Source organism: Berghia stephanieae, chromosome 5 (assembly GCF_034508935.2).
Source record: "Berghia stephanieae isolate SIO BIC M18660-M18661 chromosome 5, UCSD_Bste_1.3, whole genome shotgun sequence".
NCBI lineage: Eukaryota > Metazoa > Mollusca > Gastropoda > Nudibranchia > Aeolidiidae > Berghia > Berghia stephanieae.
Genome location: NC_088364.1, coordinates 9,408,324 through 9,432,555, shown reverse-complemented (window position 1 = coordinate 9,432,555; position 24,232 = coordinate 9,408,324). Strand labels below are relative to the sequence as shown.

The 24,232-nt window shown below is 34.6% G+C and overlaps 1 protein-coding gene across 1 annotated transcript; it reads right to left on the bottom strand.

The window, feature by feature from the left end:
* Positions 1-9,347: 9,347 nt before the first annotated feature.
* LOC144972349 (glutamate dehydrogenase, mitochondrial-like) lies at positions 9,348-19,506 on the bottom strand. The gene is made up of 9 exons (XM_078913445.1): positions 18,971-19,506; positions 17,970-18,170; positions 17,324-17,410; positions 16,745-16,833; positions 16,246-16,344; positions 15,732-15,869; positions 12,687-12,824; positions 12,086-12,166; positions 9,348-11,317 (listed from the first exon to the last, which is right to left on the bottom strand). Exons 1-9 carry the CDS (start codon positions 19,332-19,334, stop codon positions 10,919-10,921), a joined length of 1,596 nt encoding a protein of 531 aa, XP_078769571.1. The 5' UTR covers positions 19,335-19,506; the 3' UTR covers positions 9,348-10,918.
* Positions 19,507-24,232: the final 4,726 nt, after the last annotated feature.

The window sequence follows — 24,232 nt, the reverse complement described above, 5'->3', positions numbered from 1 at the left end:
ATTGTTATGCTTTATTTAGGATGTAATGTTTTAAAGTGACAAAAACTAACAGTTCATATTTCTGGTAATTTTAATACAATACTCAAACCCCTGTTGTAACATTTGCCTCACCACAACATAATACTGTTTTGGAACCCAGAGCCATATATTATATGTCTTTTCTTTTTGATTCCTTTTGAAACTCTGGTTCTCCATTCCTTCCTATGGTGAGATGATCTGATTTCTTTTGATTGGGTCGGGGTTCCTGACCTCCCATAGTAGGCAGGGAGGTACTTACTGTGTCTTCTGTCCCCCTATATCTGTTTTCCAAATTGCTTTCTGTTTTGGAATGAGATTACTTGGTTTTGTCCTGACTCTGGCCGAGAGGTAAAGTCAAATGTATAGTTAGTTTTGGGGGATAACATTTTTTTCCTTGTAAATCATCTCTCTGTTATGCACTGAATTATATTTTGTATACATGTTATATATGATTTGTTAACATTTGAGTGTATTCCTCTTAGTAGGGACCTGTGCTTGTGTCTGGATGAGACTTTTAGATGGTTTCAAACTTAAGTACACTGATAGTGTGCTCTTGGAATCTACATCTGTTTCCTATTTGAACCAACTCCCCCTTGTCTTCTCTTTGCTTTACTTGTAATTCTAGAACTTTTTACTTTCCCATTTTCTTCCTTTTTAATGGCGCTGATATGACCTTAATGTGTTGCAAGCGCCGCAAAACCCTTAAAAACAAGAACCAAACATTCCTTCCTATGGTGAGATGATCTGATTTCTTTTGAGCCTGTCCACTCCGACTTATTTTCTTTTTCTTTTTTACATAATTATTTTTTTTCTTAAGTATCTTATAGCTAGACTTGATTAAATCTTTTGGTCAATTCCATAATCTTCCTCTTAATGAAAAGTATTTTAAAGCCCTTGAAACAAGTATAGATAAAAAACTACACAATAAGATGAAGAATAATGTTTATGCCATAGATAATCAGTTGACAATTTGAGTAGATGTCGTGTAATATTAATATAGTTGAGTATCTTGTCCTAACAGATAAATTTACTTTTTAAAAATATATACTGCTGCAACTCGCAATCCTTGACTACATTCTGTCTCTTGTTTCCCAGTGGTCAGTAGGGATTTTTTACAAGTACTTACCAATATTACAAATAAGTTTAATCACAATCTTACTGATTGCGTTACAATGGCAATTTTGATAATTTTACTTTATTGCGTTACAATGGTAAATACTGTAAATATAATTTTGTATGATACTTTTTGTGTGTATTATATCATGTTACAACGAGAAGGTTAGTGGGCAATTTTTTTTTTTTAATTCCTTTTTTTTTTCTACATTTTTATTGAGGTCTCTTTCATAGAAAGAGAGAGAGAGAGAGAGAGAGAGAGAGAGAGAGAGAGAGAGAGAGAGAGAGAGAGAGAGAGAGAGAGAGAGAGAGAGAGAGAGAGAGAGCAACTTGAAAGTTTATAATGCTGAGTGATTTTTGTCTTCCTTATGTACAGTAAATGTTTCTATGTGTCAATGGTTTCTTTCAAATGGAATTGGGTTTTTTCTTTATATATATTTTTTAAAATCAAATTTGTGAATATTGTCTTTGACGTTTGAGAATGTTTTATTTTAAAATTTGATTCAGTAACAATATTTTATGTGTTATCAATCGATTGATTTATTATTATTATTATTATTATTATTATTATTATTATTACTACTACAATTATTATTATTAATAATAATGATAATATTGTTATCATTATTATTATTAATAGTAGTATCATTATTATTTTACTATTATTATTACTGCAAAGAGGAATACAGTCAGTAGGACATATTTTTTTTGATTCATTTAATTGAATAAACATTACACTTGAGAAGAAAATAAATGGTCAATATTCAATAGTTTTCATTTTAATATCAATTAGAAAGGCTCAGTGATAGCAAAATAAAGAACTACCCCTGTCGGATGTCTGATGCGTCTGCAAGCAATATTTAGCTCTCGGTTGTATTTGTCTGATGCATCATCAATTTGTTAATCTTTTGACTATTGCATTGGCATCCATTTTACAGGAGCTGAAGTAACCTAATGTAAATAGTGTCACATATATGCCGTAAACCCTCCAAAAGCAAAAGAACAAACATATCGTCATTAATTGCTCTGGCTAGCTGTGAAGGAATTTATAATGGGGATCCTGACCTCCCATAGCGGGCAGGGAGGTACAAACTGTGTCTTCTATCCCCCTTTATCTGTTATCCAACATGCTTTCTGTCTTTGTCTCGGAATGAGATTACTTGGTTTTGTCCTGGCACTGGCCGGAATCCTAGCTGGGAGGGAAACAGTCAAATGCATAGTTATTGTTTTGGGAGATGATATTTTTTTCCTTGTAAATCATCTCTCTGTTATGTATTATTATTTTTATTTTGAATGTATAATGTAAGCATTTGAGTGTGTTCCTCTTTGTTGGATTTTGTGCTTGTGTCTGGATGAGACTTGTAGGTGATTTCAAACTAAGTACATTGGTGGTATGCTCTTGGAATCTACATCTGAGCCCAATTTGTTCTCAATTCCCCTTTGTCTTACTTTTTCTTGGGTGCTTTAATTGTAATTCTAGAACTTTTTACTATCGCATTTTCTTCCTTTTTACTGGCGCTGATATAACCTAAATGTGTTGCAAGCGCCGTAAAAACTAAAAACAAAAAAAAAAAAACAAAAAAAGGAATTTATAAATTGTCTCATACCAGTGAAATGGATAGCTTGGTCGTTTGTGTTTATTTTTTTGCTCTTTGTTTGTATCCAAGCTCAGCTCTAATGCTAATTTCTTCTGAATTTCAAATCTTATTGAACTTCCTGTTTTGATTATCTGACGTTCAAGTTCTGCTAAACTTCCAAAAGCTCAACAAATGCCATCTTTCTCTTCTTAGGACCTGCTTTTGTTTGAAAATTGTGCCTGTGACGTTTAACTTTGACATGTTATCTTAGATTTTTAAAAAATAACAGTTAATTTTTGAGTCGAGAGATTTATTTACCATTCTTTAAATTTATTAATATATTTTCGAAACAGTCATTCCAGGTATATTTCACTGTGTTGAAAGAGAGTGAGAAAGAGAGAGAGATGTAACATGTTCACAAACACAACGAGAGACTGAATAAAATTTGTTTAATGAATTATTTTCATTTATCGTCAACTCGCAATGCTAATAACTTTGTGTTGACAATAAATTCATGCTCTAATTTGAATGATTTTGTTTACACACTTGATAATCAACTTCGCGTTATTTGACATATATAATTTTTGTTTGGCTATCATATTCACCCTACGTCTTTAATTCTAGTACTATATTGGTATTATTGGTCTTGGTGTCTGTCCCAGAATTTTAAAATATATTTTATTTATTTTTTTGCCAGTCACATTATATGGTATCCTTTCTTTTTCTTTTCCTAGATTGGTTCTTGTTTTTTGTTGTAATTTTATTAACCCAGAAAATATAACTAGTCTTAATAATTTTGTTAGATATGAACGGAAACTTAAAAAAAATAAATTAACCATAACTTCAATGCCAGGCTGATATACACAGTAGTTTATCCAATTATGTGGTGTTAATTTTTAATATTTTTATCATAGTTTGTTTTGTATTTTTTTTCTTGTTTTCTTTTGCTGTTGTACTTACTAATACCATGTCGTATATTTCTCTTTCTGGTATTTTTTATTTATTTATTTTGTGTGTGTGGGTGTCATCATTCATAAGGCATTTTAGTTACTGACATATTATTGTTCTCACATTTCCTCAATTTATCTCAAACTCTGCCACTATTTTGGGTCCAAGAAAAATTCGTCTCCAATTTTAATTTCCTAACCAAATCAAAGTTTATTATTAAAAAGATAAAATTTTTTTTTTTACATACACTCAAAAGGATTGTTTGAATGTTTACAACTTGCACAGGTATTATTTGTTGCGTTATGTCGTTGATATGTTGATATCACAAGGATGGAACTTCTCTCTGAATTATTTATATTTATAGAGATTAATTATTCATTTTATGAAATAATCGTCAGTGGTTGAGCATTAGGGTAGCTTTTTGTCTTGTAACAAAGTCAAGCAATTTTGAATATGGTCAATGACTGGTTGTGTGACAAGGATTGTAAAACTTTGACTGCGACAATTTGACTTTGGCTATGGCATTTTACAGCACATAACTTGACTCTATAGTGTGAGTTAAAGGTATATGTATTTCCATTATTTTTTTTTGAGAGATGATTTTTTTTCCTCCTAGCAAAGGGATGCAAGATTGCCAATTTTCCGCATATTTACGGAATTTAGTATGTTATAAACCCTCAGTATATTTTTCAATCACTTGCTGCATGGCAAAAAGTAAATGCATAATGTCTTTTTACTGGAGTTCAGCACTCAGACAGGGGACAGTCTATGTGTTTGTGTAAAAGTTAAGTAAATTTTTGCCTCCTGAATTGGCAACCCTGGGGATAATTTACAAGGGAAAAAAAATATCATTACTATGAAGTATGTTGTACTTTGTAAACATGTGAGTGTATTCTTCATAGTGGGATCCTTTCGGTGTGCCTGGATGGGACTTTTTGTAATGTCAAAGTTGGCACAATGATTGACTGCCCATGGAATCTTCTGTCCCCTATTTGAACCAGTCACCTTTGTTTTGCTTTTTCTTTGGTGCATTTAATTTCTGCTCGACAACTTTCTTCCTGTTATCTCCCCTTTTACTGGCTCTGAAATGGGAGTTTATCCCGGTTTCTATAGCATGAAATAGACCATAGCAATTGCTTGCTGCCCTTTGGACAGGACGCTAGTTGATCTTAAAGTACTTTTCTTAAGCTCAAAGACATCCTGCTACCAATTCACTGGTGGGTGGACAGGAGCTCAGGAAAAAAAAAATAATCTCGACCGCATCCCGTCCCTCTTGGGACCCCCAAAATGGTATTTTGTCTTGAAAAACCTGATGCTTATAATCATTATTATAAACATGTTGTAAGAATGTTAAGCTTAACCGATACAATTCTTCAAAATAAATTGCTTTATTAATTATATTTTTCTTAAGTCAGATTTCCAAACTCTTAATTATTATGACTGAATTGACTTCATCTAGTTCATTCTGACACAAATGTTACCAGATTGACACAAAGTCAGACCTGCCAACCTTCCCAGTAAAACCGGGATTATTATGGGGTTCAACACTCAGGGGTCAGTCTATGTGTTTGCGTAAAAGTTCAGTAAATTTTTGCCTGCTGAATTGGCAACTCTGTCTCTGTTCCATTTTGCCATAAAATGTAATTAGTTTGGTTTGAAAAATACAATCGCTGTTTTGCTTGCAAAATAAAATCCCAGTTTTTGACTTCACAGGTCTCTGGTTGGCTGGTGAGGATGTTGGCGGGTCTGTAATGGGTCATATAATAATATGTCCAAGTTATATTGAAATGCCTTGTTTTCTTCTTGATGTGCTAATGATTCACTATGGGCCTGTTGTTACAGTTTTCCCTTCCCCGACATTCCATACAATTCGTGGCTTGATAATGATACGAGATAAAATAGCCAATTTATATTTATTAAAAATTTTAATTTACACGTTGTGAATGTACAGCTACAGTCTTTTTTTTTTTTTTTTGTCTTTTTAAATTTTGTTTATTCAATAATGTGAAAATGGACATTAGATATTATTATTATACTATTTATTGAGTCCTATGATTATATTATTTTCTGGCATTATGATAATGTTGATAATTGTTATTATTAGCTTGATTAGCGTTATTATTATTAATAATAATATTAATATTTGCCAATTTTATATCATGAAATAAATTGAACTCAACAGTAACAAAAATACAAATTTACAAGATTTTAGTTTATACTATACATATATACATTTTATACAAGTTGATTTTTAAAGTGATATATGAATTTGGGGGGGGGGGGGGTTAAAAAAAAATCTCCAGTATATGTAATTGTTTAATCGATATTCTTTTATGTATGTAACATTTCTGAATAAAGTCTTGTACAAAATTTAATAGTTTCTAGTATGGTCTCTCTTATTCCTCTGGGTGGGGTTCCTGACCTCCCATAGTGGGCAGGGGGTACATACTGTGTCTTCTAGTCCCTTATAACTGTTTTCCAACATGCTTTCTGTCTTTGTCTTGGAATGAGATTACTTGGTTTTATCCTGGCCCTGGCCGGGACTCCTAGCTCGGAGGGAAACAGTCAAATGCATAGTTATTGTTTTGGGAGATGATGTTTTTTTCCTTGTAAATCATCTCTCTGTTATGTATTATTATAATTGTTATTTTCAATGTATAATGTAAGCATTTGAGTGTATTCCTCTTTGTTGGATTTTTTGCTTGTGTCCGGATGAGACAAAGGTGATCTCAAACTAAGTACATTGGTGGTATGCTCTTGGAATCTACATCTGATCCCTATTTGTTCCTAGTTCCCCTACGTCTTACTTTTTCTTGGGTACTTTAATTGTAATTCTATAACTTTTTAATATCCCATTTTCTTCCTTTTTACTGGCGCTGATATAACCTAAATGTGTTGGAAGCGCCGTAAATCCAAACAATCTCTTATTCCTCTTTATCGTTTTCAAATAAACTGACCGACTAACTGGCTACTGTATTGGGTTTATTGACATTCAATAGTGAGCAGGGATATCACTTGCTGTGACCTCTTTCCACCTTTATCTTTTTCCAACTTGCTTTTTGTATTGGAATGAGATTATTTTGTTTTGTCCTGGCCCTGACCAGGTCCTTGGCTTGGAGGAAAACAAGTCAAATGTATAATTATAGTTTTGGGAGACCTAAAAGTCTCATCCAGACATAAGCACAGGATCCCACTAAGAGGAATGTACTTAAATGGTTACAAACCGTGATATATTTAAAAGAGAGAGAGAGAGACAATTTACAAGGAAAAAGATATGTCCTAAAACTATAACTATACATTTGACTGTTTCCCTCCCAGCCAAGGACCAGAACAAAACAAAGAAATCTCATTCCAAGAAAAAGACAGAGAGCAAGTTGAAAAACAGATATAGGGGGTTAGAACGCAAAGCAAGTAAACACTCTGTCCACTATGAGAGGACAAAAGATGACATCCAGATATAGCAGGAGAGAGATAACAAGGGTTTGGATAAATGTAGAACTCTTTGGCCAAGGGAAGCTACATCACCTGCCAATTCATTTGTTTTGTTTTTGAGGGTTTTACGGTGCTTGCAACACATTAAGGTCATATCAGCGCCTGTTAAAAGGAAGAAAATGGGAAAGTAAAAGGTTCAAGAATAACAATTAAAGCACTCAAGAAATAGACAAAGGGGAATTGATTCAAATAAGAAACATATACACTATCAGTGTACTTTGAGATCATCTAAAAGTCTCATCCAGACATAAGCACAGGTCCCCACTAAGAGGAATACACTCCAATGTTTACATATATATATATATATATATATATATATATATATATTATATATATATATATATATATATATATATATATATATATATATATATATATATATATATATAAATATTACAAAAAATTAATACATGACAAAAAATCATCTCCCAAAACTCTAACTATACATTTTGACTATTTCCCTCCCAGTCAGGACCAAGACAAAACCAAGTAACCTCATTCCAAGACAAAGCCTGTTGGAATACAGATGTAGGGGGATAGAAGACACAGTAAGTGCCTCCCTGCCCACTATGGGAGGTCAGGAACCCCACCCAGCCTGCCAAATCCACCAAGGGAGCGTTCACATATTACGTCATCAGCTAGGGGGGGAGGGGGGGTCTACCAAATGTTGACATGTGTTGACATGGGGGAGGGGGGGGGGGGGGGGTCAGACCCAAGATGATGTCATCAAAACATAGGCAAATTAGGCCTGTTTTATTAAATGCAAGAGCTTCAAAAATGGCATTCCAAATAAATTAGCAAAAAGGTGAAAAATTGATTAAATGATGGAATCATCAAAACCGATTGAACTGCTCAAACTGCTTGCTACCATTCAGTTTTGATTCTGAAAAGTTTTCTTCATCATTCATTTGATTTGGTTGTGTCTAGTTTATTAAATATATTTTGGAGTTTTCATCTGAAGAATGAGTAATAGTATCAATTAATTTTATGTTTGGAAATTGAAACAGAAATTAATTCCACTAAAAGACTAATATGCTATAAAATAATTTGCCTCCTATACTATTTTAAATTACACTTTCTGAAATGTTTTTAATAGCACCTGCACCAAGTAGCCTAATTTAAATAATGTTTGTTAGATTTTATCTTTGCAAATTTAAATTTTATGTCCCCATTGTATCGTAAAACAAATTATCAACAGTTTCTGAAATTAATAAAATGTCTGAATGTGTTTTATCAAACGTTGATAATCAATGTTTATGGTTTGAAAAACGAATAATAAATATTGTGAAATTAAAGTTATCTTTTAGTTTTTATTAAATTAGATGACGTCATCATCTGTTGGGGGGGGGGGGGTCAGGTCAATGATGACAAGTGATGACTTGGGGGAGGGGGGGGGGGATCTAAAAAGGGCAAATTTTTGATGACGTAATATGTGAACGCTCCCCAAGCACAAGCTTTTCCATTTTCCCCCATACTGTGCCTGTAGATTTTATTAAGGTGAAATCCGCTACATCTTGCTTATCGTCAACCAAATGATAAACATGAACTGTATTCAATTCACAATGACTTTATTTGTTCCACCTCACGTTGTCAGTTGTCATACTGCCACCTTTGCAAGGTTCTAAATGAGTGTATTTCTTGAAATCTTTAGGTGATAAAACCGATGCATATATGTAGGTTGCAACAAAAGCAGTTGTCATACTGCCACCTTTGCAAGCTTCTAAATGAGTGTATTTCTTGAAATCTTTAGGTGATAAAACCGATGCATATATGTAGGTTGCAACAAAAGCAGTTGTCATACTGCCACCTTTGCAAGCTTCTAAATGAGTGTATTTCTTGAAATCTTTAGGTTATAAAACCGATGCATATATGTAGGTTGCAACAAAAGCAGTTGTCTACTGCCACCTTTGCAAGCTTCTAATGAGTGTATTTCTTGAAATCTTTAGGTTATAAAACCGATGCATATATGTAGGTTGCAACAAAAGCAGTTGTCATACTGCCACCTTTGCAAGCTTCTAAATGAGTGTATTTCTTGAAATCTTTAGGTTATAAAACCGATGCATATATGTAGGTTGCAACAAAAGCAGTTGTCATACTGCCACCTTTGCAAGCTTCTAAATGAGTGTATTTCTTGAAATCTTTAGGTTATAAAACCGATGCATATATGTAGGTTGCAACAAAAGCAAAAGAATAAACGCCTTAAGATTCTATAAACATTTTAATTGTTACATTGGTAAAATGCTGGATATCTTATGTATTCTATATCAAAATCATTAGTTTTAAAAATCATCAAATCTTTGCTTCACAATCATTTAATACAATGAGTGAATTGGTTATGGCCAGTCAAGAGAAATAAATGCTCAAACATAATGAAAAATAGAAAAACATAACCAAAAAAACAAAAAACAAAAAACCAACAAAAATTGATGTATTGCAACTTTTAGAGTAATGCAATTTCGATAATCATTGAGAGAGAGAAAAAAAGGGTGGGATAAAATAAAAATAATCACTTCATTTCAAATTACTTATTGAACGTTAAAATGAAAGAAAAATATTCATTATATTTTTAATAAGAAATCATTGGTGTTTAAACCAAAACTAAAATAACTCAGTCATTTTCATTGATGTTTCAAACGTCAATCACAAATTTAATTGAAAAAAAAAAATAAATGACTTGTTCGTATATAAATATCTATCAAATAATGTATAATAACATTAAAATAATAAATCTTTTTAGAAAATAAATAAAAAGATGGGGAAAAAAAAAAAAAGAAATCCTGACTGCATAATATTGCACCCGCTTATTTTAAGGAATGCACTGGTCGATGGATTTCAATTGACAACCCCACTCACTCATACATTATCACCAGACTGCTACATTTAACCACAAGCATCAACAACAATATCAAGGTCTTTTACACTGTTTTCACTATCGCCTTGCAGAACTTATCGCTCTCACAGCCTCACTAAGGAAAAATCACCATGCACAATGCTAAGGGGTCACAGTGGAGAACAACGATTATTTTATCGAAGGCGAGTAGGAAAAAAAGGGAAGACTATATAAATTTGAGTTTGATGGCATGATTTACGAGGACACATTTCAAGGCTAGAGACTTTTTCAACAAGTCATAACTTGAATGTAATCAAATCAGCGAGAATGCACTCATGGAGATGTGTTTACCAAGAGCTGTAGATGTTTCCAATCATGTTATATTGTGATGTAACATTTATTCTTTGTACAGATGTTCAATATGTATAAATAATTTGGGATAGTATAATTGATCACTCCTTCAAAAAAATTTCAATGAACAAATTATTCTTTAATCATCTAATCTCACTCACCCCGTCTTGAGTATACAATGATTCAGATTGTGATTTGAACTAAAAATAAAATACATTTGAAAATAAAGTAAATATTTTTTCTAAAATGAGGTAAAGTTCCCAATTTTGTTGGGACATTGCGAAAAACAAACTCAATTGAGATTTCAAGACAGATAAGATCTTTTCAAAGAGATAGAGGGAAATATCAACAACAATGTCAGGTATTTTCATGCTATCTAACTAGTTGGTAATAAAAAAACTCATCAAAATTTTCAATAATATGAAAAATGACATTCAATCAAACCCGCATCAAAGACTTATATTACAAGAGTTACAAAGACTACCTACCTGAAATGATCCCAAGGTTTTCAGCATTAAATTGTATGCCTATGAAATGTTTATCCAAAAAAAATATAAATAAATCCCCCTATATAACTTACTTCACCCAACTAGACAAATGTGAGACCAGCCTCTTGATAGATGTCGAATATTTTCTCAATGGCCGACATATAGGCTGCCGTTCTCAAATCTAGTCCCAGGTTGTAGTTCATGCCAGTTTTCATGATGGTTCTAGCAGATTTCTCCATGGTCTGCTCTAGTCCAGAGTGGACGATGTCCTTTTCGGATGCTCCAGCTATCCTGCTGTCAAATTCTTGAGTGGGTACGATTGGGATAGCACCGCCATTCTTGCCAAACTTGCGTTCCAATGATTTCTGCACACTTTCCAAGAGGTGAAAGTTTGAGTCTCTCTCGTACTTGAAGGTGAGTCTGCCATAGCTGACGTGATTCAAGTTCTTCAACCATTCAAAATAAGACACGGTCACACCACCGGCGTTGATGTACAGATCCTGGAAAGAAAATATAACAATATAGCCTCAAGCTAGGTGGACATAAATGGTGTTTGGATGACTTACATTGAGAACAAGTATTGCCTGGTTCTTTACCCAGAACTGGATAAGAGACTTTACACATTATCCGACTTGACAAATATTAAAGTGTATCTGGCAATGGGGAGAGGGCAGTCATCAAAACAAAGAAGAGCCTGATAATATGAGTAGTAGTGGACATGCAAGCACTTTCATTGCATTTTATCAAACCTTTCGCTTATTAGGACGCTGGATCTAAAATTCATCAAGCAAGGAGTAATCTGCAATCGACAAATGCCCTTAAAATAATCTGCTGGGTGGACATGGGGGTCAGATAAAAAATCTTGAATTCACCCAGGATCATTCAGTCCCTTTGCACACCAAGTAAGTGCTCTACCAACTGAGCTATTGGGACCCCCTAAATCATCCTTCATATGTCGAATACTGTTAGCAAACTAATCATGAACGAACAAATCTAGAAATATATCACAAAAACATAATAACAGTCATTGTTGAAAAATGAAAATACCAGGTTTTCATTCTCGCTCAGTCTTCCCCCTCCCTTAGGTCTGCTACTAACATCTGCAAATTTAAGAAATACATTAAGAGTCACCATTCTGACAAATATCAATTCTGATTGTGTTAACGGCATTAATTTGGTTAGTATTAATTAGAATAATTAAGACCCCCACAATTCAAGGTCTGACCCCAATGCAAAGTTACATTCCCCTGACTTGCTGATGTACTTACTGGAATGATGAGAATGTTTTTCTTCATGAGAATCTTGTCAGCTGCCATTGTTGTGGGTCCATTGGCACCCTCTGCTATGATCTGTAAGTTAAAAAGAACAAAAAAAATTGATTGTTATAGGTTTCGATGAGTTTATTTATGATTTTCAACAATTATTAACGCTATAATTAAATAACGTGTCTTGATCCTTCTTTTTAAAAATTGATATGTATATTAAAAGCTTGAGAGGATGCCAAAATTGTCGATTATGCAATTATGTAATGTAAGAAATGATGAAATACAGAACAAATTCTCACTTCCTTAGATTCTGAGCACATGAAATGATAATGGTGTTTAATGTGTTTTCATGACATCTAACAGACAGGTCCTCAGTCAAAGAAGACTGATTTTGGGGGGAAATGACTTTTTCTTATATTTTTCATTCTGCTTTTGTATAGCACTATATATCATTCATTTTCATAGCTTTTCAGATTTTTAGCTGATCAGGAACAAAGAAATAAACAGCAAGAAAAAAAAAAAAAGAGACCAAAACTCAAAAGCCATTAGCAATGATAAGAATAGAGGATCCAATCAACACAATGACATGGAGGATACCACTGACCTTGGCCTGAACCAAGTGGGCGTTGTCCTGTGTAATTTGCTTCTCACTGGCAGCTGGAACCAGAATGTCACACTTCTCGTACAGCAAGTTGTCGTGGTATGGTTCTGCTCCTGGGAATCCTACAATGGTGCCATTTTCCTATAGGAGGAGAGAAAAGAGAAATGAATAAGCCCGTAAATTTATTTTTTTCAACCTTTTTTTTTTAAATATAGCATTTTGCCATTTAATTCCAAATCCCATATTCATGTTCAATTTCAATTCTTTTATCAATTCCAAATCCCAATGTATGGATTAGAGGTGACAAAATAAAGAGAAAAACCAAACTGAAACTGTACCGTGCTCTTGTAAAACCGGTACTTCTGTATAACTGCGGCACTTGGGCGTTGACAAAATCCGAAGAAGAACATCTGGATGCCTTCCATCGCACACAGCTAAGAAGGGTACTGGACATCAAATACCCAAAAAAGATCTCAAATGAATCACTCTATAAGATCACAAAAGAAAGACCAATCTCCCTTGACATTTTACAACAACGATGGCAACTTTTCGGTCACATACTACGCAGGGACAAAAACATACCAGCTAACCAAGCCATGTCAGGATACTTCCAAAAACACGGGAACCTTTTTAGAGGAAGACCGATCACAACACTCCCTGTGATCCTAAACAAAAACCTCACAACACTTGGACAAAGCATTAGTCTCATAACGGCAGGGGACCTTGAAAATCTGAGAACCCTAGCAGAGGACCGGCAATATTGGAGACACCTCACACAGGAAATACTGGAAACAGCCAAGGCGACCCGATCTTTCGGTCGAGACGCGAAAGGCATCTAAGTCAAGTAAGTCAAATCCCATATTTAAGCCTTTATAACTTATTCCTGATTAACTGAGAGAATATAGAAAAACAAAACATTAAAAAATTTATTTTTTAACGAAGTATCACATATAAATAAATAAATTCAATTATTTATAACCCTTTCTAACCTTAACTATGATACAGACAGAGACGCCAACTTTAAATTTGGCTCACAGGAGTTTCAGCCACCACTCGTAGGAATTTCAATGCCGAAAGAGGAATTTCCGCGCACAAAAAAAAAAAAGGAATTCGAATGGTATTTGGCATTGTGTTTATATATTGTATAGTTCTAAATAGATAACTGATTAGAATTATATTATGATACATAAACACATTGCAAATTACAATCCCGCAAAGTTTCCTTATTTCAAATGAAGTAAAGCGTCAAAACCTAATGGTAGGGATTGTAGTACTGATGGTAGTGAGGATGATGTGGTGTTGGTGGTTGTAGTAATAGTGGTAGAGATGATGAAGATGTGATAGTGGTTGATGTTGTAGATGTAGTGGTAGTGATGATGATATGGTGGTGGTGGTATAATTGTTGTAGTAGTTGTGGTCGTGATGATAATGATGTGGTGGTGGTTGTAGTAGTGGTGATAGTGATGTTGATGTGGTGGTGATGGTGGTTGTAGTACAAATGGTAGTGATGATGATGTGGTCGTGGTGGTTATAGTAGTAGTCGTGGTAGTGATGATAATGTGGTGGTGGTGGTTGTAGTAGTACTGGTCGTAATGATAATGTGGTGCTAGTGGCTGTAGTAGTAGTGGGAGTGATGATGATGATGATTATGCTGATGCTGTAGTGGTTGTTGTTATAGTAGTAGTAGTAGTAGTAGTAGTAGTAGTAGTAGTAGTAGTAGTAGTCGTAGTAGTAGTATTAGTAGTAGTAGTAGTAGTAGTAGTAGTAGTAGTAGTAGTAGTAGTGGTAGTAGCAGTAGTAGTATAGTAGTAGTAGTAGTGGTGATGATGATGATGTGGTGGTTGTAGTACCAGTGGTAGTGATGATGATGATGATGTGGTGGTTGTGGTAGTAGTAGTGGTGGTAATGATGATGTGGTGGTGGTGGCGGTGGTGGTGGTTGTAGTAGTAGCGGTAATGATGATGTGGTGGTAGTAGTAGTAGTAGTAGTAGTAGTAGTAGTAGTAGTAGTAGTAGTAGTAGTGGTAGTAGTAGTAGTAGCAGTGGTGATGATGATGTGGTGGTTGTAGTAGCAGTGGTAGTGATGATGATGATGTGGTGGTGGTGGTTGTGGTAGTAGTGGTAGTGATGATGATGATGTGGTGGTAGTTGCAGTAGTATTAGTGGTAGTGATGATGTGGTGGTGGTGGTTGTAGTAGTAGTGGTAGTGATGATGTGGTGGTGGTGGTTGTAGTAGTAGGGTAATGATGATGTGGATGTGGTGGTTGTTAGTAGTAGTGGTAGTGATGATGTGGTGGTGGTGGTGGTTGTAGTAGTAGTGGTAATGATGATGTGGTGGTGGTGGTGGTTGTAGTAGTAGTGGTAGTGATGTGGTGGTGGTGGCTGTAGTAGTAGTGGTAATGATGATGTGGTGGTGGTCGTTGTAGTAGTAGTGATGATGATGGTGGTAGTAGTGGTAGTGATGATGTGATACTGGTGGTTGTAGTTAGTAGTGGTAGTGATGATGTGATGCTGGTGGTTGTAGTAGTAGTGGTAGTGATGATGATGTGGAGGTGGTGGTGTAGTAGTAGTGGTAGTGATGATGATGTGGTGGTGGTGGTTGTAGTAGTAGTGGTTGTGATGATGATGTGGTCGTGGTGGTTGTAATGTTGATGGTGGTACTGTTAGTGATGATGATGATGATGTGTTGGTGGTGGTTGAAGTAGTAGTTGTGGTAATGATGATGATGTGGTGGTGGTGGTGGTTGTAGTAGTAGTGGTAGTGATGATGATGTGGTGGTAGTTGCAGTAGTAGTGGTGGTGATGATGGTTTTAATACTAGTGGTAATGATGATGATGTGGTGGTTGAAAGGGGGGGATCCTTGGAACAAACTGACCTCACCGGAATTTGATGGAAGTTGCCTGGAGCCCGGAATTTTTTGCTCCAGACCGGAGTTTTTTCCGGTGAAACCGGAGTTTTGGCATCACTGTACAGATGATAATACGATGATGTTAAACACTTGAAAGGCAAAAAGGATGAGATTGTTTTAAATCACAAAAATTTCCCTTACAATCTTGTAATCTTCCAAATCCCTGGGACTGATACCGTCCTTGTTGTAGATACTTCCGTCATACTCCATCACTCCAATACATTTGGCACCAGCACGGTCCAAGTAACGCATGCTGTGGAGACCCACATTACCGAAACCCTGAAACAGAAATGTTCAAAAATTAAATAAAATGAAACAATGGTCCACTTTTTCATCTCACAGGGAAATTAATCTTGAGACTGTCTTCAAAACAAAAAAATGTTTTAATGACCATTCTGATTGAACTTTTGCTGAATACATTGAATTTAGCATTCAGTAATTTAAAAAATTATTTGTTTTTTTAAATCAAAATCATTTTATCTTCCAAACAACAAATTAATGCATTCGTTTTCTCAAATTTAAAAAAATAAAAAAAATAAAGTACCCCCCCCCCCCCCCCCCCCCCGCACTTTCTCTCTCCAAAACAAATACTACATATGTAGCCATTAGTGTCTGATGTAAAAAAATCTTTGTTTCGTTATCTCTTTTTCATCACCTGTAAGATGAAGGTCTTGTCTTGGAAACCTGGTGTGAGTCCGACCATACTCATGTAACTCGCCTCCATGATGAAGTTTTGGATGCCGTGGAAAAGACCCTGAGATGAGAAGGCAAATGTCAGTACAACTAAAACAACAACAATATTAGCAGTTACTAATTCTAGCAAAATTTTACCAACATCAATTGAAAACAAATATCCATTATAAATAGATAAACAATAAATAAATAAACAGATAAATAAAATATGAATAAATAAATAATAGTTACATAAATACATTTTTCTAAAAATAGGTACATTTGTTTTAAAAATCTGAAACTGAATACATTCATTTATTGTCATCGCAAGATGGTAAAGGCTCTTGATAGATCAGTTTCTTAAAGCTCCTCTCTTCACTCATAAAGGGATGGGAAATTGGATCAGTTAGATCTTAGCCTATTCTAATGATATTATAAACAGGAGATGTTTGTATATAAACCACAATGATTACAGAACTTACTCGTCCAGTGGCTGAGATACGTCCGTGGATTCCACCTTGTGCAATTGGCTTGCCAGTGATACAGGCTCTGGCATTTATGTCGCCATAACCTGAAAACATATAATTTGTTAATAAATATAACAGCATTATTCCTACCCTCCAAATAAAGAATAAGAGGGGGGAAAAGTCATGTTTAGCTACTAAGAGATCAAATGATGGACAAAATGAGAAAGATATTTAGATAAGGCGCGATGGTCACGTGCTTTATTAAATAGAAAGACTTAAGTAAACACACTGGAAGGAAACTAAAAGACAGTGAGATAGATGGTTAGAGGGAGGCAAATATGGAGAAAAGGACAATAGCATGAAACACACACAGATAAAGATGGAGGGTGACACACACAAATAGAGAGAGAGAGAGAGAGAGAGAGAGAGAGAGAGAGAGAGAGAGAGAGAGAGAGAGAGAGAGAGAGAGAGAGAGAGAGAGAGAGAGAGAGAGAGAGAGAGAGAGAGAGAGAGAGAGAGAGAGAGAGAGAGAGAGAGAGAGAGAGAGATGTACCCAATTGTTTAGATCCATTATGATAAATCAGACTGACTTACCCAAAGACTGTGCATAGGTGTCGGCAATCCAGCTCATCTCCTTCTCTCCAGTTCCCATGTCAGGTGCAGGGACATCAATACCTGGGCCTGGAATGAAAAAGTAAGACAAGCAATGTATAAGATGGTGTTTTTTGTTTTAAAGCATATCAGATTTTTAATTAGGATCCAGCTTTAAGCAAGCCTGAGGCATAAAACAGAATTTCTTCTTCTTCTTCTTTAACTAAGGCGGATCCACTATGGACGAAGCCTCCCAAACAGTTCGAAGGAATTCCTTTTTGGTTTTCAGAAACAGAATTATAACTTTCATGTCCACTTCTTAACTTGTAGAATGAGATAAATGCTGCCTGTAAGGCGCCATGACAATGTTGTTTTTCATTTTTGGAAGAAATAATGCTGTTACTGGCAAGCTATTGATTTCATACCTGAGTGCAATGAGAGAATGTGAGTAATGAGCTTTTTCCCAGGACTCAATTTTACTTCACCTACAGTGGGACAGGAACCATGTACCCATCCATTCCAAAGGTAAGCGTCATACCACAAGAAGATAAAACTGAAGGAAGGTGAGAAATTAAAATTAAGGAAGAATAGAGGTGCAAAAATGTTATCAAACAGAGGAATAATTCGATCAGAAATAAAAATTATTTACCAATAAATCCTTTCTTAGCCAGTTCAACGGTAAAACGTCGGGTTATTTTTTCCAACTCATTCAAGGAATATTTAGAAGGATTGATCTTGACTCCTGCCTTAGCACCACCAAAGGGGACATCAACAACAGCACACTTGTAGGTCATCAAGGCAGCAAGAGCCTTTACTTCATCCAAATTGACTTCTTCACTGTAACGTATACCTGAAAAAAGTAAAAGCAAAATTTAATTCCTTTTATCACAACAATGCAATCGGTAGTCTCCTGCTGAATGTAATGAAGCAACCCACGACTAATAAACATTTTGTTTCAAGTTTACAATATATCCCAAAACTAATGAAAACCCCAAACAAAGTTTGCAACATGAAATTTAAAAATCCAGCATAAAAGAATTGAGGAAAAATACATTATATGACTTTGTAGGTGATTTGAAAAAGAATTATGAGTTTAAAAAATATTGCGAAACAGAAATTATGTCAATCATGTCAAAAAGAAATGAACTTGGCGATTGCAGGCAGCAAATACAGCCAAATTGTAATCTCGGACAAAGGATTAAACTTGATAAGCTCTTTATAATGTTTCAGTCATTTCTTTAATAAATCATATTTCGTCTTCTCTTTCTTCTAATTATCTATTTAACTTTTGACGAAATTCATGCAGTCTATGAGGTATCTAATTCTAAATGACTGAATGAAGGTGTTCCTTCAACCCATGGTTTCTCACTGCATATAATTTCTAATAACTAGAAACATTGGCATTTGTACCATATATCTAAAAGTATTTGAGACAGCACCATCTATTCTGCTATTTGGGACATAAAGCACAGTAAAAAAAAAAGTAGCCTTACTCCCTCTTACACGTCACAATTCAACAATTTAAAATTAGTTTAGCCGTCTGACTTTGATTTGACCTAGGTATTATTTGAATATATTAACATCACATTTTAGGTTTATTCTTAAGGGTAAGTAAATCAAATAGCACGAAAGCAAGATATAAAGTCTTACCTCCTTTACACGGTGTTCTGTGTTGACTGTGTTGTGCTCTGTAAGCCTCTATCATCTCGTATTGCCCGTTGTCTCTCTTGATTGGAAAATTGACAGCCATTACATTGTTGCATGGTTTGATTATGTTTAGAATACCGTCTACTCTGCCCTCTCTTTCTTCTGCTGATAAGTGCTTTCCTCTCACCTTCTTTGCTAAATGTTCTTTGAGATGATCTGCTGATTTGTCAAAAAACAATTCCACTTGTTCAAAGAAACTTGGTTCCTCCCCATGAGTTTCGCCTTCCGTGCTGTATGGCCGAACTGCACTCAAGGTTTTAGCTGTTTGGGGTACAACAGACCCCCTTTGAGAGACTAGCCGCAACATTCCTTTACAAATTTTAAGGATTTAATTAAAATTAATAAAAAAAAACAACAAAATATCAAAACTAAATAAAGAGGACACAAAGACAAAATAGAAATGACGTTGAGTGGTCAACCTCAGCCTCAGACCATCCGTAGTTCATAAACAGCTGAATCAACCGGATATTGTCAACAGTAGTCAGGTTCATGTATTATAATAAGCCGATAGAAAATGCGTATGGTTATTGGAATTATCCCTACATCGGTTGGATTGTTTGGTTGAAATTCGCGATGATGATAAATTACTCCCACAGAAATGAGTATGGTTATTACAATTTCATTAATATGTTACGGTTAATATTAATATAACGTGACGTTTTTCAATGTATTTATAAAGATGATAACAAGCAAGATTTATTTACTGACCTAGTTCTAAATACGCTAAACTGGCAATAAGTGGTAATCTTCTTACCTTGGCCTAACCTTAAAAAAATTTGGAGGTGTGACTTGGAGCAACCAATCGTTGAGGATAAATCGAGACGGGTTGGGACTCGAGGATAAGGGAGTGATGCAATGAATGTAACAACAAGATATGAAGTGAGTAGAAAAGTGCCAGAAGACAATAGAGAATAAAAATTTTTTTCGCGGCGGTGGTGGGGTTTGAACCTGCGACCTTATTGTACGACAACTCGCCTGGGAGGTGAGAGCGTGGCTCTACGTGTGAGCTATCCACGAACACAAAAATTTCGTTTCAAACCAAGTCATTTCTAGATCCCTCTCTCACCCATTTGAGATCGCGATTCGTTCACCACCATCGCGAAGTAATTTGACCAGCAGTTAAGCTTAATAGCCAATATTCTCATCACAAACATATAACATAGAAACGATTGAGACATTGAGTAGCTCGGTGTATGGGTGAATTTTTAATTCAGAAAAGTGAGTGGAGCAGGCACTTATGTTGTAACAACAAGATATGAATGATAGAAAGTGCAGAAGACATAGAGAATAAAATTTTTTTTACCCCATACACCGGAGCATACTCAATGTCTCAATCGTTTCTATGTTATATTTTGTGATGAGAATATTGGCTATTAAGCTTAACTGCTGGTCAAAATACTTCGCGATGGTGGTGAACGATCGGCATCTCAAGAAGTGGGTGAGAGAGGGATCTAGAAATGACTTGGGTTTGAAACGAATATTTTTGTGTTCGTGGATAGCTCACACGGTAGACCACGCTCTCACCTGCCAGGCGGAGTTGTCGTACCAATAAGGTCGCAGGTTCAAACCCCACCACCGCCGCGAAAAAATTTTTTATTCTCTATTGTCTTCTGGCACTGATGCAATGAATGTATGACGTAGGTTGTTGCAAGATTGTCAGTTTGACATTTTTGTAAAGATTGGGGGAAAAACCCCCCCAAATCGTTTAGCATTTTATAAAACCAGAATAACAAGATAAAAGTTTTGAAAAAGATTTATATCTTTAAAAAAAACCTTACTTTATAAGCAGATATTCTGTCGAATTCGCATCCTCCTCCTCCCCCCCCCCCCCAAATTACTTATTTTTGACATTAAAAAAAAAAACAAAAAAAAACTAAAACAACCCTACCTGGCTACACACACACACACACACACACACACACACACACAGAGAGAGAGAGAGAGAGAGAGAGAGAGAGAGAGAGAGAGGGGGGGGGGGACCTCATTACCCATTTTGTTGATGATGGTCTGTTGTAATCACCCATGGCATAGTCGCTTATCAATTAAAGGTTCAGAACACACTTGCACCCAACATACACAATGTGTTGCCTTCCAGGACTGTGTCAATCTTTTATTGAATAGTTTGGTGATATATGGCCATGACCGATACTCCGTGTAGAGGAATAATTTATTTATTATATTCAGTTGTCTGCGGTGAGCGCAATAACGTGGCTGTGATGGAATAAATTAAAGCTAAGCACACTGGACTGCGACAGTGAGGATTTTGGTGATGATGATGATGATGATGATGATGATGATGATGATGATGATGAATAAGATGAAGATGATAAATGATGATGATGAAAGATATGGTGACGATGATAAAGGATTATGATAATGATGATGATGATGATGATGATGAAGAAGAAGAAGAAGAAGAAGAAGAAGAAGAAGAAGAAGAAGAAGAAGAAGAAGAAGAAGAAGAAGAAGAAGAAGAAGAAGAACAAGAAGAAGAAGAAGAAGAAGAAGAAGAAGAAGAAGAAGAACAAGAAGAAGAACAAGAAGAACAACAACAACAAGAACAAGAAGAAGAACAAGAAGAAGAACAAGATGACGACGAGGACGAAAAAAGATGAAGAAGATATATAAGCAATTAAATAAATTAATTGAATTATAACTAAAAAGTAAACAAGAAACTAAATAAATAAATTCCCTTTATTCATCATTACTGCGAAAGTTGTCTGATGAGGGAGATAAACGAGTTATTGTAAAAGCATTTAGCACGGCGAAAACATTGGGATATTCCATATAATTATATATTGGCTCTGATCCCACGTGTACATATATGCAGGTCTGACATTCGAACCCACTTGGCCTAGTTCAACATTGTTGTAATGGACAATATTTTGCGTCATTTTTGAGATTTCCATTACAAAATGGGCCCATAAGGAATTGGGTTATCAAACCTGCAAATAAATGTACGTCACTCTGATCCTATGTATTTTCTCCATTTGTATTTTAGAATGGTGGTATTATTACCACTTTGCAATGTGAGACAAAATTCATTAGATAATAATAGAACAGAGGGAGTGGGTGAGGTGGGAGAGGGGTGGGGGGGGGGGGGGGGGCGGTATCAATTCATGAGTGTGTAGATCGGCCGCATTCGTGTAGCACAGTAGCACACCAGGATGTTATTCTGGCCATGACATTGTGAAGCGCATAATGTTATGTGACCTATCACCCCAGAACGGTATTATGTGGTGATGAGGCAGGTGCAAAATTGATGTTATGCGTTTACATTAAACATTCATAACATGAACAATGCCAGCCGGATAGGCCTATAATGTAGCAACACACAAAACTATGTGTAACGATAAACGTTAATAAAATTGCGTGAGAACTACTCATAAAAATGGCTGGCTCAAAATAATAACAAAGCTGAGTTAGGTCAATTTCGTTCTGTCTGTAGGGAGTTTGAGGGTCTAAAATGACTAGAAATGTGAAATTTTAGTTTTTGTCAGCTTAAACAACTATATTTATTGACTCCAATAGAATAAATATTTATTTTTTAAAAACCCACACAGAACAAACAGAGGGACCACTCAAATCAGGAAACAAATAAATAAAGAAAAAATAAAGAACAAATAATGATTTATTTTTTTAAAGAAAAAGAATACCATCAAGTCTCGTATCTAATGTGTCTATAGATGCTATGCGTTTAATTAAACAAATTAATACCATCTGCCAGCCGGATTTAACGTAGAAACACACAAACCAATGGCCGAGCCTTAAACGGTTATAGTCTGATTTATATAATTTAGTGAGGACTACTCATAAAAATGGCAGGCTTAAAGCAATAACAAAGAACTGAGTGACGTCAATTTCGTACATTCTATTAAATACTTAAATATCTTAATCATCCTTGCAAAAAAACAAAAACGTTTTGAGTCAATAAGTCAAAATATTGTGAATTATGACTAGCGTATAAATATAAGAATCGTTTACCTCTACATGCAAAACAGAAATGAATAACAATAGGAAATCAAATGGAAGCACAATTTATTCAACGAAGACAGATAACGTGGACGTTTCGGGTTTCCCCTTTATCAACAAAACAGAATGAATGGAAAAAAAGACAATGGACGAATAAGAGATGTGAGAACGGCGTAGTAAGCAACACATTTTCATTATCCAATTATCTTGCAAAATAGAACACGTCGGATTGTCTAAAATTTACCGCCCCCCCCCCCCTCTCCCCAACACACACATACATTCCCACCTCCCTTCCATTTGAATCATAGCTAGAAAATGGGGATACATTGACAGTGGACAAACAGGATGGATATGATATTATGATCATGACGATTTACCTTGTCAAGCTTTTGACCTAGCAGGGGAGTCCGACAGTGTGACAGTGACAGGGTTGTTTTGTTAATTCGTTCTAAAGGAAGTCCTCAAATATTTTGAAGGCTTCCCGGATATAAAAACACGCAGCCCTATATTATACATTGTATCCGATGACATCACCACCACCACCAAACCCACCACCACGACAACAAACACATAATAATAATAATAATAATAATATAATAATAATAATAATAATAATAATAATAATAATAATAATAATATATAATCTAATCATCATCATATATCATATTATATATATTATTATTATTATTATTAATTATCTATTATTATTATTATTATTATTATTATTATTATTATTATTATTATTATTATTATTATTATTATTATTATTATTATTATTATTATTATTATTATTATTTATTATTATTATTATTATTATTATTATTTATTATTATTATTATATATTATTAATTAATTTATATTATTATTATTATTTATTATTATTATTATTATTATTATTAATATATATTATTATATTATTATATATTATTATTATTATTAATATTATTATTATTATTATTATTATATTAATATATATAATAATAATAATAATTAATATAATAATAATAATTAATAATATATATTAATACTAATATTATTATTATTATTATTATTATTATTATTATTATTATTATTATTATTATTATTATTATTATTATTATTATTATATTCAAACAAGACAGACTACAGTTAATAGCGTTCGGTTCAGACCTGCAAATTTGTGAGTGTAGCGCTTACACAATAGCGTTTTGACTTTGAGGCGATAATCCCAGGTTAAATATGAACAAAAACGCA

Excerpts from the sequence above, each read along its gene's own strand:
- LOC144972349 (XM_078913445.1), bottom strand. The coding sequence starts at position 19,334 with ATGTTGCGGCTAGTCTCTCAAAGGGGGTCTGTTGTACCCCAAACAGCT. Across the intron at positions 16,834-17,323 it reads CACCTATGCACAGTCTTTGG|GTTATGGCGACATAAATGCC; the intron begins GTAAGTCAGTCT and ends ATATGTTTTCAG. Across the intron at positions 16,345-16,744 it reads GTATCTCAGCCACTGGACGA|GGTCTTTTCCACGGCATCCA; the intron begins GTAAGTTCTGTA and ends TTCTCATCTCAG.